The 17,805-nt window shown below is 41.5% G+C and overlaps 1 protein-coding gene across 6 annotated transcripts in view; it reads left to right on the top strand.

The window, feature by feature from the left end:
* The window catches only part of DNAJC13 (DnaJ heat shock protein family (Hsp40) member C13), a 159,034-nt gene that overhangs the window by 128,651 nt on the left and 12,578 nt on the right, over positions 1 to 17,805 (top strand). For all 6 annotated transcript variants that reach the window (XR_015746067.1, XM_087947910.1, XM_087947909.1 and 3 more), the window contains 8 exons: positions 4,390 to 4,557; positions 13,181 to 13,294; positions 14,555 to 14,671; positions 15,003 to 15,180; positions 15,370 to 15,461; positions 16,309 to 16,408; positions 17,300 to 17,374; positions 17,489 to 17,601. Coding sequence is in view for 5 of the 6 variants with exons in the window: in XM_087947910.1 (XP_087804036.1) it covers positions 4,390 to 4,557; positions 13,181 to 13,294; positions 14,555 to 14,671; positions 15,003 to 15,180; positions 15,370 to 15,461; positions 16,309 to 16,408; positions 17,300 to 17,374; positions 17,489 to 17,601 (957 nt within the window). In the remaining variant the exon portion in view is untranslated. The remainder of the gene's footprint in view (positions 1 to 4,389; positions 4,558 to 13,180; positions 13,295 to 14,554; positions 14,672 to 15,002; positions 15,181 to 15,369; positions 15,462 to 16,308; positions 16,409 to 17,299; positions 17,375 to 17,488; positions 17,602 to 17,805) is intronic.

The following is a 17,805-nucleotide window of genomic DNA, read 5'->3' as shown; positions in this document are numbered from 1 at the left end:
TTGAGGATGAACAACATTTTGAAATTAAAGAAATTTTGGATTCTAGGAAACAAAGAGGTCGACTTCAATATTTAGTTGTCTAGAAACACTTTCCTCCTTCCCAGTTGGAATGGGTGAATGAAAAGGATGTTAGAGCCCCTAGGCTTGTACAGGCATTTCGTGCTAAATATCCTGACAAACCTTAAAATATTATAGTAGTGTGTCACATGTATATTATTTTTTTATCTTGTATTCTCTTCATTTTACAAAAAATCATTGGCTGCTGTCTTTCTTCTTTGGAAGAGATTGCGAAGACCAGACTCCTCTAGAGCAGTGATCCCCAACCTTTTTGACGCCGCGGACCGGTACCGGCATCAGCTGGGCGCCGCGTGCCCGGTATCGGCATCAGCTGGGCGCCGCCATCTTTTTGATGAAAAAGTGCTTCCGTGACCTCACCGGAAGCACGTTTCATCAAAAAGATAGGCGGCAGCGCTTGCTCGTGAGCTTTTCGGGTAGAAATGGCTTCTACCTGGAAAAGCTCACCAGAGCATGGCGCCGCCATCTTTTGATGAAAAGCGTGCTTCCGGTGAGCTTTCTACCAGGAAAAGCTCACCGGAAGCACTTTTTCATGAAAAAGATGGCGGCGCCATCAAGCCAGCGGCCCGGTAGGAGTTGTTCCGCTGGACCGGTACCGGTCCGCGGACCGGTGGTTGGGGACCCCTGCTCTAGAGCACTAAAAATCTCCACAGACCATTCTCATCCTGGTCATTCATATTTCGAACTGTTACCATCAGGGAGATGCTATAGGTGTCTTAAAATGAGGACTAATAGACTGAGAAACAGTTTCTTTTCCAAGGCAATAATTGTCTTGAATCAAACAATGCATATGTGATTTAGTCCTATGTATACAGTAGCATTTTTAAACTACCGTATATACTCGAGTATAAGCCGAGTTTTTCAGACCATTTTTTGTGCTGAAAAATCCCCCTCGGCTTATACTCGAGTCAGATTCCCCTCTGAAAAAAAAAATGGGCTCAGAAAACAACGCGAGCCGAGGTCGCTTCGGCTCCGCTCGGCTTCTCCAACAGCGGGACCTTCTCCTCCAAGGGCGCCCGGCGCCTTTCTACCCACCCCCGGCCCGTCTCTTTCAAGCGGCGGCGACTGCAGGGCGGGGGTCGTCCTGCGGGGACACCGGTGGGCGCGGAAAGAGGTGCGGGCGGGAGAAGCTCCTCTCCTTGCCCCGCCCGGGGGTCTTCCCCTTCTCCCGGTACAGGGAGCTCCGGGCGCTGGGCGGGCGCCAAAGACGACGCTCGGGCTCGGTCGGAACCGTCCGGCGCGCCCGATCCGATGCTAGCACAGCGGCTGCGCGCAGCTTCGCTCCAGCGGCAGCCTTCCAAGCCGTGGCCTTTCCCTTCCCGAGGCGACGCGGACTGGGGCCGCACCGGCGGCAGCAACTCCCAACAGCCCCAGCCAGGAAGGGAAAGGCAAAAGCGCTTGCCTTTCCCTTCCCGAGGCGACGCGGACTGGGGCCGCACCGGCGGCAGCAACTCCCAACAGCCCCAGCCGGGAAGGAAAGGCAAAAGCGCTTTGCCTTTCCCTTCCCGAGGCGACGCGGGACTGGGCCGCACCGGCGGCAGCAACTCCCAACAGCCCCAGCCGGGAAGGGAAAGGCAAAAGCGCTTTGCCTTTCCCTTCCCGAGCGCGACGCGGACTGGGGCGGCACCGGCGGCAGCAACTCCCAACAGCCCCAGCCGGAAGGGAAGGGAAAGGCAAAAGCGCTTTGCCTTTCCCTTCCCGGCGACGACCGCGGTAGCGACTCCTGACTCGGGGCCTCCGAGGGAGGGAAGAGAGTGACTCCTGCCTCCCGCTGTCGTCATCATCTTCTTCTTTTGGGTTAGTGAATCAATTAAACCTTTCATGATAGTGAGATCGTTTCCCAAATTAATTATTTTTATTTTTGAAATTTACCAGTAGCTGCTGCATTTCCCACCCTCGGCTTATACTCGAGTCAATAAGTTTTCCCAGGTTTTTTGTGTAAAATTAGGTGCCTCGGCTTATATTCGGGTCGACTTATACTCGAGTATATACGGTATCTAACTTACTATATGTTTTAGATAAGTTTTAGACAAGGTTTTTAATTAGTATTAGTATTATTATTATAATTATTTTAATTTTTAAATACTCTGTAGTGTGATTGTGATGTGGTGTTTGGAGCACTGTGATGGAGTAGCTTTCAAATTTCATTGTGTTTGTAGAATGCAATGACAATAAAGGTATTCTATTCTTTTATAGGGCTAACGCCTCTTTTGCAGGAGGGCCGAATGTCAGCCTTCAAGATTTCATTGCTTTGCATCTTTCGGTCATGATAAGTAACGGGCTGTCATAAGTAACAGGGTAAAATAGTTATGGGAAGCGAGCTGGAGGTTTCAGAATAAACTGTATAAGTTGGGGGGGGAGTTTCTTGTTTATGCTCATCTGCATTTATACTGGTTTTTTAGCACTATGTACTTAGAGCACAAAGCATTGTTAGAGACCTCACACACCCACTTCATGATCTTTTTTGTTGCTCCCCTCTGAGAAGAGATTTCATAGTATTTCTAGAACAACTACCACATTCAATAACAGCTTTGTTCCCTATGCCATCTGTCTGGTAAACTTGCGAGATTTGTTTCTCTTGCCATGTACATGTATACATCTGAATTAGACTGTGTTGTTTCTCTGTGATATATATGTGGGTATATGCATCATTTTGTATGTATGTATGTTTGTATTTATTTATTTTGTCATATTTATGTCAGTGGTGGGATTCACAATTTTTTACTACCGGTTCTGTGGGCATGGCTTGGTGGGCGTGGCAGGGGAAGGATACTGTAAAATTTTGTGGTATTTGCCGGTTTTCCGAACTACTCAAAATTTCTGCTATTGGTTCTCCAGAACTGGTCAGAACCTGCTGAATGCCATCTCTGATTTATGTCGTGTATATTAGTGGTAGAGACCCTTTGAGAGCTGTATGCAATGAAATTTCATTTTAATGTATGCCGATTAGTGTACATTCAAAGTGACAATAAAGTTATTCTAAGTCTAAGGATCACTGCCATTCCCGGATGACCTTCATTGTCAACTTGCCTCCACTGGGCTCACTATCCTAGCCATGCACACGAGAAATATTCCATAGGCCAGCAGACGAGTGCTATAAGTCGACACGTGTGCTGCGCCATGCATCATTATGGTCAAGACCTCCTTTTGCATGACAGCCAGGGCACCCTTTTATATCTGAACACCAGAACAAAAGGAAGATGGCCTGTAAAAGGAGTGTCCTTTCATGCTGGTGCAGCCAAGTTCTTCTTTCATAAAAGGCGGCATCTGTTGGCACACAAAAGAGACCCTATCCACGTTGGTACAAAAGAAGGTGACATGAAACAAGATGCTAGCAGGTATGGGGTGTAGGGCAAATTTAGGCACTTGAAGCCACCGGTAGTGGGCAGCCAAAAGAACAGAGATAGGGGAGAGATAGGTGGGTGAGAAGAATTGAATGGAGATAGTTCCTTATTTATGGCTTGGATGGCTTGAAGAATGGGTTGGATCTCAGTGAATCATTACCTAATGACCATCAGGGATTCACTCATTGACTACAACTGGAATTGCCAGAATTGCTATTGCCAAGCAAAATGGTTATGTGACATTTCACTTAGCAACCACATCATTTAACATGACTTACCAGTTCCAAACTAGGGTTGTTCAATGAGGACTCCTTGTAATCTACAGTAACTATATTTCTAGGAAGATTCAGGAAGAATTCAGGAATTTAAGATTCCTGAGAATACAAGATTAATAATAATACTTTATTTGCGGTCACAGACCAAAACACAAGTATAAAACACAAGAAGAACATGGGAAAAAGATTCAAATGATAGTCATAAAATGCAGGGATTTAGAAACCTGGGCTTTTGCACAAGAATCTTAAAAGAGGATAGTCTAGAAAAAATGTAAATCATCGTGCTGCTTCTTCAGCTTGAAAACCTTATATGTTACCAGCAAAGGAGTTTTATAATTTACCTTGAAGATTGGTTGATATGTGAAGCTTTTGCAAATCTATGACTTGGTTGTAATCTGAAGCTGTTCCTCCTTATCAATATATTTTTTCCATGTAGCTCTAACAAAGAGTCATGGAAATTTCACAGAAAGGGGCATTCCAATTCTAATTCCTTTCCATTGTTCCTTCAGAAAAGCTCTCATTTATTCATTTAGGAAGATTCTCCTGAAGAGTGACACTGGGCATAGAGTAAATGGCAATTGCCAGGATTGTTAAAATTCAAGCTTTATTTTGCATCTGTATTCTTACTGTAAAGAGAGAAGATGCTACTAGAATAGATAACAAGCATTGGATTTATTCATATTTTCTGTTCATAGGAAGTAGCTAATACCCTTGCCAAACTCAGTCTTCTTGCTTTGGGTCGGCTTGGTGGATACTTTTCTGAAGCGCAAACTACACCTGAGAATCCAGCAATCAGAAAAAGTCTTGGAGTCCTGCTGACCCCTTACATTACAAGAAAACTTGCTGTGGTTAGTCCTGCTGAGGTACATGAAAAGTGTGATATTTTATTATAGTAATTCTTTTATTTTTATTTAACGAAGATACTGTATCATGTTACTAAAATATATCATGTGTTAGTTTTAATAGCGATAGGATATGAAAATATTCAGCCATAACAGTTTTGGAAAATAAACCTTGCACAGATCTTTAGTTTTCAGTATTTTAGCTTCTGTTTATTACTCAAAATATTTTTAAAATGTAGGAATTTGTTTCACCCTGCCTTTTTAATATCACATACCCTTTCTGGTCAGGTTGTAATAGAGAGTGGTTAACACTAAAAGTTTCATCAAGGCTTCTGTCTGCCACATGAAACTTGCTTGAAATAGCTCTTGAATGCTATATATGGTAAATTAATGTACTGCAGCTTGAACCATGTTATGTATACATTGCTGTCACATTGCTCAAGTGTTCCTAGTGGAGAACATACACTCGCAATAGTGATTTGAAATTGAAGTTGACCTGTATGACAAGACAGTAGAAGTTTTCTTTTTTCATTTTTTGTCTGTTTGTTTGAAAGCTGAAGGCAACTTAAATGGAGTCTCCTCTAAATTTATTCTCCAAAAGAATAACATGTTAAATAACTAGAACCATGATGGTGAACCTATGGCACATGTGCCACAGATGGCATGCAGAGCCATTTGTGCAGGCACACGAGCCCCAGCCAAACTTGTATTGCGCATGTGCACGCCTCCCAGCTGATTTTTGGTCCATTTGAGGCCTTTTTTTCAGCTTCCCAGAGGCTTGAGGGAAGCCTCTGCAGCCTTTGGAGGCTGAAAAACAGGCCTGTTTCATCACTTCCAGTATTTCTGGAAATACAGGAAGTGACAAAACAGGCCCATTTTTCAGCCTCCAAAGGCTGCAGAGTCTTCCCTCAAGCCTCTGGGAGGCCGAAAAAGGCCTCAAATGGGCTGAAAGTCAGCTGGGAGGTGCCTGCGTGCACAGTGCAGGTAAGGGCGGGGAGCATTGCACGCACATGGGGCAGGGGGGCATTGCCTTCTGAGTGCTGGCATGCGAGTGCAATTTTTGGCATAGGAACCCAAAATGGATAGCCACCACTGAGCTAGAATGAGAAAAAATATTTGACGCAAAGTTACCCAATAAACTCTGTAATTGAGAGAGATCTTCCTACATCTAACACCGTAATAACTGCCCTATGACAGCACATCTCTTAATTTATACAGCAAGTGCAGAGCAAAGACAATTTCATATGTTTTTATGTAGCATTCATATAATAAAAATGAGATTAATAAACCAGAGTTAAATTATTAAAAGGAAAAAAAATCATCTGTATATATTAAAGAATACACAAAGAGATAGGCAGGGTATTATACAATTTAGAACCAAAACTAAAACTTCAAAATGTGTTTAATACTCTATTAGGCTTATCAGAGGCAGCTATTGTGAGAAGTGGAAGAAGTTATTAGTGTTTTTATTCATTATTACTTTTATAAATTGTCACAATCCTAAAGGATTCCTGACATTTCACAAATGTACCACTAAACATGCACAATCCAATTAAATAAACATAAAATGCAAATCATTTAAACAACCAATCTCTGATACCTAGGCAAGAAAGTATCACATGCCTTCTGGAAACACTTCATTTTCCTGTCTGGTTACGCGAGTCCAGATAGGATGGGGTTAACTCTGCTTAAACCAGTTGGACTGAGTCTGCTCAAATTCAAGCTCCGCCCCTTTGCTGAGGCCACTCCCCAGTTTACGACTCAGTCTTAGCCAGGACTAGACGTGTTTTACAAGGCTCCAAGGTAGCTGTAATTGGAGCCGGATTGTAAAAAGGAAAAAAAAGTTTTAAACGGACCTTTGAGGCTTGGAATCTGCTAAAGACTGGTGAGTGAGCTAATTTTAGCTTCCAGATTGTGCAAAGGGCTCCAGACTCAGTGCGGGGAGCCAGGACCATGTGGGAGGGCTCCAGGCGATCAGCCCAATAAGGGCAGCCAGCTGATTGGCGCGGTAGCACAGCAGCAGCAGAAACCGCTTGTGGGGTTGTTGTTTGTTTGCTTTCCTGGCTTGCTGTTTGGATCGGCTTGGCTGCAAAACGCATAGCGCAGCAGCCTGCAGCAGCGGCTTTAGGACCAGGCAGCAGGAGAGATTTGCAAGGAAATCTCTTGGAGGAAGCAAAGTAGCCGCTTGATCGGGCATTGGTCCAATCCCAGCTGGCAGGGATTACCCCCAGCTGAAGGGCGCTATCGGCCACGTTGCCAGTGCTGAGTTACAATGGTTGATGGAACATCTCCAGCACTGAGGAATTGCGTGGGCGCCATTCTGACCTGTTTTCACATCCAAAACCTGGTGGGAGACTGGCACGGTGTGGCTGCAGCCCAGCAGTAGCCTTTTACAGGCTTGCTAAGCCGGCTAACCAGGTAAGCTGAATAGTTTATTTCTGCATAAGGCTTTTTATTGCATTATTTCTTTGTGATTAGATTTATTAATACTCCTCACTCCTTCCAGCAGGTTCCCTCCCTTCCCTGCTTCTTTCTTGTGAATTAATTCGTTCTCCAGGTGAGATGGTTGATAAAGAACAAGAAAGGAAGCCCAACCCTTCCACTTCCAAAGGAAAATCCAGGGGCAGACAGAAGAGGAAGGCCCCTGAAGCCAGAGCTGAACCAGAGGTCCAGAAAGAACCAAAGGCTTCTGGAAAAAGTTTGGAGAAACGCCACCATGTAGCTGGGGGGAAGGACAGGAGATCTCCCCCTTCTGATGCTGGGTCAGGTCAATCTGCACAACCCCCAGTTTTACAACTGGAAGTAGGGCCTTCTACCTCTACTGGGCCACTTTGCCCTGGTATTTGGTCCCGATAATTCTTCTGCAGTTGGGGATCCAACTACTTTGGCAGACCTTGAGAGGTATGATAGGGAGCCTTCAATTGTGGAGGAGCTGCTTCCTCCTCCCCCTAAAAGGGCCAGACCTGTTCCTGAATCTTACAATTCTGAGGAAGAGGAAGAGGCTGTTCCAGTTCATTTGGAAGCCATTATTGCCAAGGCTATCAGAAGGGGAGTGGTAGAGGCTCTTCGAGCGTCTAAAGGAAATATCTCTGAAGCCTCAGATCAATCAGAACCAGACAGGTCAGGCCAGAGAAACCTACTCCTTCAGAGACAGAGGTTCCCCAGTGCCTTTGCTACCCAGCATTTTGGGCAGAGCCCTTGAGGATAAGAAAGAATCTGATTTCTCAGAGGATGAGGATATGGCCCCTCAAAGACCTTCCTTTACTGGTATTTTTGATGCACAAAAGTTTAGGGCTTTATTATTCAAAGCCAAGAAAACTGCAAAGCTGGGGCCTGGAGCTGATGTTGGTGAAACAGAGGGTGATGGCACGGTGCCACCTGATCAACTTTTTGATGAACCAGCTGTAAGACCAGAAATGGTGCCTGTCCCTAGGTTATTCCTCAATGTTATACAAAAACAGATGGAAGCCCCTGGTACTTCCTCTTCGCTGTCAGCCAACGAGAGGCATTTCTTCACCATGGGGCCAGAGCTAACCAGTTCCCTACAGGTACTTACAGTTGATGCACCGTTTGCGGCTATGGTATCTGCCTCATCCAATCCAGCAGATCCTGAAGAGGCACTAAAAGCTGAGGATAAGAGGATCGAGCAGTCCCTCCAGCGCACTCACCTGGCAGCCGCTTGGGCAGTTAAAGCGGCTTTGGCCGCTTCCTTTTTCACAAGGTCCTCTCTACAGTGGCTTTGCCAATTGCAGGAATGTGTCCCTGCATCTGACATGCAAATCCATCAGGATATTCATAAGTTGGTCACAGCCACAGAATTCACTGCAGATGCAGTGCCAGGTTTGCCTCCAAGGCCATTGCCACATCGATAGCTGCCTGTAGAATGTTTTGGCTGAAGAATTGGCAGGCAGACGGTTGGCACAAGTGGAAGGTGGCCTCTTTTCCCATAAAAGGGGACAAACTGTTTGGCGAGATCGTGGAGTCACACCTGATTGAAACCAGGGACAAGAAGAAGTATCTTCCTTCTCTAAATCAACACTCTAGTTTTAGAGCTGCTGCTTCTAACCGTAGCTCCTCTTACAGAGGAGAGGGCACTTCAGGGGCTCAGGGGTCCCAGAGGCAACCCTACTATCGGCAGGAACGCCCTCATGACAGAGCAGCCCGTGACAGACTGCAGTATTCAGGCAAGCGGCCCTTTTGCGGGAGAGGAAGTCGCTTCGGATCTGAAAAGGCTCAATAAATTTGTTTTGTACAAGCATATAAGAATGAAAAGCCATTTTTCTCCTTCCATAACTTTATTGCATTTGGGGGCTAACATAAATACACTTTCTTACAAAGTTTTTCTCTCACAAAAGAGGATAGACAGTCTGCATTCTATGATTGGGGAGATTGTGAAGGCTCGTTCTTCCACCCTAGCTTCTCTATCCCAACTATTAGGGAAAATGATGTCTACCATCTCCATTGTGCCTTGGAGCTTCACTCCAAAAAGCTTCAGTGGTTCCTTTTGCCTCATCAAAAGGCTGGCAGGAGTCATTCGGCTATCAGGGTTTCTGTCCCTACATCAATCAAGAGGTCATTGTTGTGGTGGTCTTCTCCAGCCTTACATGCTGGACAACCATTCAAAGAACCTTCCCATACAGTCATCACCATAGATGCCAGTCTCTCTGGCTGGGGAGCCCACCTAGGCTCGAATTTGGCGCAGGGCCTGTGGTCTCCAATAGAAAAAGGGAAGAGTATTAATTGGCTAGAATTAAGAGCAGTCAGATTTGCTCTTAAACAATTTAGGTCACACATATTTCACTACCGTGTCCTTGTCTTGATGGACAATACCACCACCAAGGCTCACATTAATAGACAGAAAGGTACCAGATCCCAAGCTCTTATATTAGAGGCTGAGTGTCTCGGACTTTGGGCAGAAAAGAATGTACTTTCTATTAAGGTAGATAATACACAAGCTGATTGGCTGTTTCAGGAGCTGATTCAGATATTCGGACTTCCAGTGGTGGACCTGTTCACCTCTCCAACCAACGCCCAACTTCCCAGATTCTTCACCAGGTTCGCGCACCAGGGAGCAGAAGGGACCAATGCCCTGGGGTGCCGTTGGCCTCAGGGGCTACTGTATGCCTTCCTTCCTCTTCCATTGTTACCAGCGGTGATTCGGAAGATCTTGGAGGAAGAGGAGGAGGAGGTATTGTTACTAGCTCCATACTGGCCCAGACATCCTTGGTTCACGGACCTGGTGAACCTCTCATGCTCCACACCTTGGAGAATCCCTCCTCTCAAAGTCTCTCTTCTCCAAGGAGAAGTCTCACACCTGGACCCTCAGTGGTTCCAACCGCATGGCGGTTGAGCGGAGCACACTGAGGAAGCAAAAGATTTCTGAGAAAGCCATACAGACCATCCTAGCAGCCAGAAGACCTTCCACTAACAGAATTTACCAAGCCACTTGGAAAATTTTCTGCCAGTGGTGTTTGAAATCCAAGATTTCCCCCATTTTGGCTTCTGTGGCCAATATTTTGGACATTTTGCAGGAGGGTCTCAACAAGGGACTCTCCGCTAATACCTTGCATAGACAGGTAGCAGCCCTTTCCTCAGTTTTGTTTTTGCATCATAAAGGTTCCCTGTCTCTCAATCAGACCATTCGTAAATTTTTAAAAAGGGCTTCCAACATAAGGCCACCACTGGTTCACAGATTTCCCACTTGGGACCTTCCCAAAGTTCTAAAAGCCTTAATGTCTCCACCTTTTGAACACTTAAATCCATAACCTTGTATTTCCTCATAGCCATTACCTCGGCTTGGAGGATTTCGGAGTTAGCCGCTCTTTCTGTCAAGGAGGACTTGTGTGTCTTCCATGCAGACAGAGTGGTATTGCGATTGGATCCCTCCTTTATACTTAAAATCAATTCCAGATTTCATAGAGCACAGGAACTTGTCCTTCCCAATTTTTGTCCTACTGCTTCCCACTCTCTCAAGCAATCATGGCACACTCTGGGTGTATGGAGGGCTTTGAAGACTTACATCTGGAGGACTCTTCCGTTCCGCAGGACGGAGGCCCTGTTCATATCATTTCAACCCAGTTCCTTGGGGTTGAAGGTGTCGCCAACGATGGTGGGCAGGTGGATTAGGGCCTGCATTGCTAAGACTTATCACACTTCGGCTCTTCCGATTCCAAGAGGAGTGACAGCACATTCCACCAGGAGTGCAGTGACAATGGCGGCCTGGGCTACTCAAGCCCCCCTTGAGATTTGCAGAGCAGCAGCCACCTTTTATCTCCTTTTATCCACCATTATCGCATTGATGCCTTCGCTGCGGCGGATGCCTCTTTCGGCAGAAGAGTCCTGCAAAGTGTACATGAACACTGATGTAAGTAGGACCAGACTATTGCCCTCCCTGGAATTAGCAGCTTGGGTATGTCCCATCCTATCTGGACTCAAATAACCATAGACAGGAAAAGGAACATTGGCTTACCTGAATGTTCATTTTCTGTCTGTGTGGAGTGAGTCCAGCCCCACCCTGGTTTGTCTGGTCTGGGGTGGGCTAGGGGGGTGCATTAATGCGTGTCTGTTTATATACACTACTGGAATCACGTCTCATCTGCCTTGATGCTTCGTCGAAAACTGGGGAGTGGCCTCAGCAAAGGGGTGGAGCTTGAATTTGAGCAGAATTTGAGCTTGGGTTTAAGCAGAGTTAACCCCATCCTATCTGGACTCACTCCACATAAACAGAAAATGAACATTCAGGTAAGCCAATGTTCCCTTCAACTGTTTTCAGAAAGCAGTGAGAATGGGAGCTGACCTAATGTCCACTGGGAGGCCATTCCAAAGAACTGGGATTGCCCCTGAAAAATACTACTTCTGTAGACTTACCTCCTAAAATCAATGGCTTCCCTCAGCTGTAACGAATTGGCCAGCCATTTCCAATGAGAGAATGGAATTTTGCAGACAACTTGGCTTTCAAGCCATTTAGCACCAGAACTTGAAATTGCACTGTTGACAACCAGCAAAGAGTCTAAATGCTGGCCAATACACAAGTTGCCAGTTTTGAATCAGTTGAAGCTTCTGACTTGCCTTGAAAGGCAATGTAAAGTTATGTGAAGAAACAGAGCTGCTCGTCCAGGAGAACACACAACTTACAGATTTGTCCCTTTCCTTTACTTCTCATAAGCCACCACTAGACCATGCAGAGAATGGTGGTGAATATATATGTTAGGAATGTAAGAACATTTATCAGTCCTTGATTGGTAGTTTATCTTATCTCAGTAATTGGTCAAGGCCAGATATAGCATACAGTGTTAACCAATTAGTGAGATTTAACACTGAGCCAACTGAAAGGCACTGGCAAACTGCTAAGCTTGTGTTAAGATATCTGAAACAAACAATGCATTATGCATTGTATTTGGAGCCTAAGGATGAACTAAGTCTAACTGCATATGCCGATGCAAGTTTTGCTACAGACGTAAATACACGTAAATCTACATCAGGTACTGTAGTATTATTAGGAAAGATGTTGATTGGATGGAGGTCTATTCGACAGAAACATTTAAGTTTATCAACAATGGAGGCTGAATTCTCATGCTTGTCTTTATTATGTACAGATTTAGTTTGTTATAAGCAACTATTAATTGATATGGGAATTGATGTAACAGATTCTATTGTTGTTTATGAAGATGACCAATCAGCAATACAGATGGCTTCAAATCTTGCTGTAAAGACAAGATCAAAACACACAGATTTAAGATATTTAAATGTGAGACAATGTGTGCAAAGTAAGATGATTAAGCTGGCATACTGTATGTCAGAAAATAACATCGCAGATCATTTTACAAAAGCCCAAGGCTCTGTAAAGCATAAGGCTTGCTGTGAGGATTATGGACTTAGAATGTAAGGTTGTACATATTGTCCTACCCAAAGGGGAGAATGTTAGGAATGTAAGTCACCTAACAGTTGGATTGGAAAATATATAAACCAGGATAGACATTTTAATACTGTCTCTTTAAGGGAATGCTAAAATTGTAATTGGGTGTGGTTCCTCAAATGGCCATAAGATGGAGCCAGAAACCTGGGTTGTTCTGTTGTTGCTGAGAGTATTGCTGTTCCTGCATTTCCCTATTGACTGTTGCTGATCATAGTTCTTCTTGGATGTGATGTAAGTCTGTTACTAAACTGTTTATGATACTGGACTTTGTTATTTGGATTATCCCTGGACTGAAAACTGATTGCTTTAACCGTGAATGACTTGGACTGCTTGTTGGCCTTTGCTTAACTGTTTACTGGAAGTAAAAACCTACATTTTACTATGCAGTGTATCTGTGTGCTGGTTGTGTGTTATTCCTCACCACTCTCACTACGTCTCCCTGTGTGCACTCATTCTCCTAACGGGGAATTACCACAACAATATAGTTACTTCATCTTGCTCCAGACTGAAGGGGACGGGATTTTAGATCATCAACCCAGTCTGAAGTAGTGATGTAAATCAGCATATTGCAATTTATTGATGATACTGGGCTTCAATCTGCTGAACCACCCCTCCTAGTAGCGCCATGTAAACGTTAAATAGGAGTAAGGAGAAGATTGACGGATACTGTGGCTGATAGTATCAATTTTCTTATCTTGGATATGTTTTTTAATTAAATATTTTATACAGATTCTGAAAACGCTCAACAGCAACACAGAGAGCCCTTACCTGATCTGGAATAATCAGACAAGAGTTGAACTCCTTGAATTCTTGGAATCTCAGCAGGAAAGCATGATTAAAACAGTGAGGCATTTTTTCAAAATTGTTAGAATGGCATGTTGGGGGATTAAGTTTGATACTGTAAGGAGCATATGCAGAGTATAGGTGCTGCTTTTTACAGAATGAATAAATTATTTTCATATGTGCTGGGCTATAATGTATATTGATTATTTTAATATGAAAAAACTTTGTGAAAAACATCTTGAGTTTTTCATTGCTCAACAAAATGTATATCTGAATTTGTTGAACATGATGATATATTTTTTGTGTATATTTTTATAATGACTCACACAGATATGTTAATATACAATGAAACTTCCATTTAATAGACAAATGAATCTTGAATGCAACAGACTGGTCTGTCCAGATATCTTGAAGTAATAAAAAGGTTCCATCCAAAGTAATTTGGAAGAAGCATTTAAATCTATTAATTTGACATCATATTCAGCAATTTTCATCATTTGCATAGTGACATTATTACATGCATGGCATAAATGCAAATCAGTGATGTCATCGCACAAATGCAGCAAATGGCATAATTTGTGATTTAATTAACTAACATTTGGGAATACATCCAGTCCCCACCAGTTAATTTGTTAAATTGAAGTTTCACTGCACCTCTTGCATAGTTTAAAATTGTTGGTATTTTTGTTTGTCTTCCAATATATACATTCAAGATTAATAGAAATGAGAATACCTCCTGTTTTCATCTATCTACACTGCTAGTCTCGAATGAAGTAAGATTCTGAAATCAACTGCAGGTAGTCCTCGACTTACAACCACAATTGAGACTGGAATTTTGGTTGTGATAGTCATAAGTCAAAGACACCCATTGACTACACCCCATTTTACAACTCTTTTATGGCATTCATTAAGTGAATAATGGGATCATAAGTCCAAATCACATAGTTGTTAAGCAAATGACACAATCATAAATACAAACTCATTCTCTGAATGGGTACTTTTTGCCACAGATTGATAAAACAGTTTTATATGATGCTGCAACCAGTTGTAAATGTGAACTAGTTGTCAAGCACCCAAAATGCTGGGGGTGGTGGTGGTAATGCAATATTTTATGATGTCCGTAAGTGCATTATGGACACTAAAGCACTCATTCTAAGGGACCAGTCAAAAGTCAAGGACTACCTATATCGTTTCCATAATTTCAGATATATTTATAATAGAGATTGTGCTGCTTTTAAATCAAGATTTCTCATTACATCAACCAGTTAAGAGTATAATTTATTAATTACAAATTCTAAGATAATATTTTTATTTCTAAAGGGTGAATGTGATAAAAGTTATGGATCTGAATTTGTCTTCAGTGATCATGCAAAAGAACTTATTGTAGGAGAGATTTTTGTTAGAATTTACAATGAAGTTCCCACATTCCAGTTAGAGGTAAGAGTCTTTAGGTTTAAATAGAGATGTTGATAAACAAATATTTATAAGAATCGCATATTTTAGAACAGGGACTGGTAATTTAGTAATTCCTATCAGTCATAACTAGTATGATATATAGGATTTCTACTTGCAAGTGTTTGAAGAATATCATTTTGATTATTTAGGTTATAAAAATCATTTGGTTGCCTAATTAAGTTAAGAAAGGATGGTAGTCTGATATAAAAATACACTTGGTTTATCCCTTAACTCAAGTTGTGTAAATTTTAAAAATGTTTTCTTTTTATTTACCTATTGAAACTTTCTTCTTAATTCTTGTATTATCCTGCAGCTTCCAAAAGCATTTGCTGCAAGCCTTTTGGATTATATAGGGTCACAAGCCCAGTATCTTCATACGTTAATGGCCATAACTCAGACAGGGAAAGTTGAATCTAACCAACATGGAGAGCGACTCAAAAGAGTTGAAATGGCTCTGGAAGCGCTGAGAAATGTGATAAAGCACAACCCAGGTAAATGAGGCATGTTGAACATGTCTTTAAAAAGGGTGTGTGTGTGTGTACATTTACATGCATATACACATACATACATACTCCCTTTAAAAAAAAAACCTGGGATTTAGATGCAAATTCAATTATACATCTTATCAATGAAGTCTTTTAAAACTGTTAATTAAAAAAAAACTTTTTTTATTTCTGTAGGTTCAGAATGTGAATGTATAGGTCACTTTAAGCTGTTATTTTCCCTTCTACGTGTCCATGGAGCTGGTCAAGTGCAACAGTTGGCTCTGGAGGTATAATGGTTACTGTTACCACTTTTTAAATGTTATAGAGTCTTAATTATACTTTGTAGTTTAGCCTTCATCAGCTTAGTGCTTCCAATATGCTGGAGTACAACTATTGTGTTAGAACAACCGATTGGAGACTGCTGACATTAATGAACCAAGGTTATGTTTTATATGAAGCCAGTATCGATTCTGATTCTGATTCTGAAAATAGTAAATGGATTTCTGGATAAAACAGACATGGTTCAAGGCCAAATACCTTTAATGCTTTCCATTCAGAATACTAACTTCTGGGAAAGTGCCAGCCACTCCCGAAACAGCCAGATCAACAAGGTCTGGAAGAGAAATGTAATGTTCCAAATCTGGCTTCCCCATTGACTCTGCTTGTCAGAAGGTTGCAAAAAGTGATTGATCACATGTGCCTGGAACACTGCAATTGTCATAAATATAAATCATTTGCCAAGAGTCTGAATTTTGACCACAAAATTGGGTTGCTGCAATAGTTGTAAGTGTGAAAAATAGTGATAAACCAGTGCCATTGTAACTTCAAATAGTCATTAAACAAACTTTGTATATTGAGGACTATTTGTAATAATAACTTAACACTAAATTGAATTTATTATTAATTTTTGATTAATTGGAATAGGCTAAAAGACAGAAAGCAAGCAAATTGAAACAAAAATGTAAATTCAGTTGGAATGGAGATTTGTTACGGTTGAGGAAGAACCATTTTTCTTGCTATAAAAATCTTCTTTAAAATTCAGAGTAGCTATACATTCAACATACATTCCATATTTTCCTAGACCCATCCAAACTAGGCTAAAGCTTGGTAATCTAGTTTTGTTTTCTTTAACAGGTGGTGAACATAGTGACAAGTAACCAAGATTGTGTAAATAATATTGCAGAAGCAATAGTTCTTTCCAATTTACTAGCTCTCCTGCATTCATTGCCTTCAAGTATGTGGATCACATTTTAATTTATTTAAGTTCTCTCTCGTTTACTCTTTAACTAAATAGTACAAAAAGAGGAATTTTTAGATACAAAAAGCATATTTCTGTCTTGAAGAGTATACTTGTGTTATTTTATCTAGGAATAATAAAGACCCAATTTAGAAAGGCTTTTAAATATTTGTCTTTTAAAGCTTAACTCTTGGAAAATTTAATAGTATGTGTTGCATCTTACTGTAGCTGACCATATATTAACCTAGTCTTATAAGTCAAATAGTTCTCAGGTCAAACATGATTCTTGGTTATTTCATTATCATACTCTTGGAACAGTTTCAAAGTCTTTACTATTATCTTCAATCACGATGGCTGGGGTTTTATTCCCCTCCTATTTTTCATTTGGGCCTTCCATCCATATAATAATTTGGTGCAGACTATATTTATCTTTTTGAGATTAGCCAAGGTTCGCTAAGTGTTGCTGCTTGCTAGAAAGTCTCAAAATACTGCTAATTATAGATAATTAAAAAGAAGACATAAGGGATATTTTTGCTAGATTAATTACTATGTCATACTTTTGATAGTAAAGTAGCTACTGAATTTTGAATAGTCAAATAGCAATAATGTCTTCCTTAAATAGAAGCACATTAGATACAGAAAGAATTCAGTTGAATTAGTAACATAGCAATTAATTCATAAAAGTTAATTACTCCAGTTGCTATAGAACAGTATATTTTTGAAATAAAATTGGAGATTGATGTCCACCTGTCACATGCCTTATGTAAAACAAATAAACCAGGAAATTCTACAAACTTGATGTATAACTTTAAACAAACCCTGTTGTATTCTCTTAGTCTATGTCAAATAGCTAACTATAAAGTTTCACAATTTTTTTAATTTTGGCAGGTCGGCAGCTAGTTCTTGAAACTCTGTATGCTTTGACATCTAATACCAAAATAGTTAAAGAAGCTATGCTAAAAGGTATGACAACCGTCATTGTTTCTTGCAGTATTATTACAAATATTTGTTGTATTCAAAATTAATAGCTCCAAACTTCCTGTAATTAGAAATATTAGCAGTTCTGTACTTTTTTAGGTGCATTAATCTACTTACTTGATATGTTCTGTAATTCAACACATCCACAAGTTCGATCTCAGACAGCAGAGCTTTTTGCTAAAATGACAACAGACAAGCTGGTTGGTCCAAAGGTAAGTATAACATCATCAGTAGATGTTTCACAGATATTTTAAAAGCAACCCAAGACATACATTCCGTATAGCATAATGCCTTGGACTTGGCTTGAAATAAACTTCTCAGAAATGTTGTACCCTTGCAGGACTTGAAATAATTGAATTGGATGGCCAGAAATAAATAGCAGGCACATGAGCTTGGTTTCCAATTGCACTATGAAA

The sequence above is a fragment of the Notechis scutatus genome, chromosome Z, assembly GCF_049901735.1.
Source record: "Notechis scutatus isolate UNSWTSFEM ecotype Mainland chromosome Z, rNotScu1.2, whole genome shotgun sequence".
NCBI lineage: Eukaryota > Metazoa > Chordata > Lepidosauria > Squamata > Elapidae > Notechis > Notechis scutatus.
This window is presented reverse-complemented; position numbering and strand designations above follow the sequence as displayed.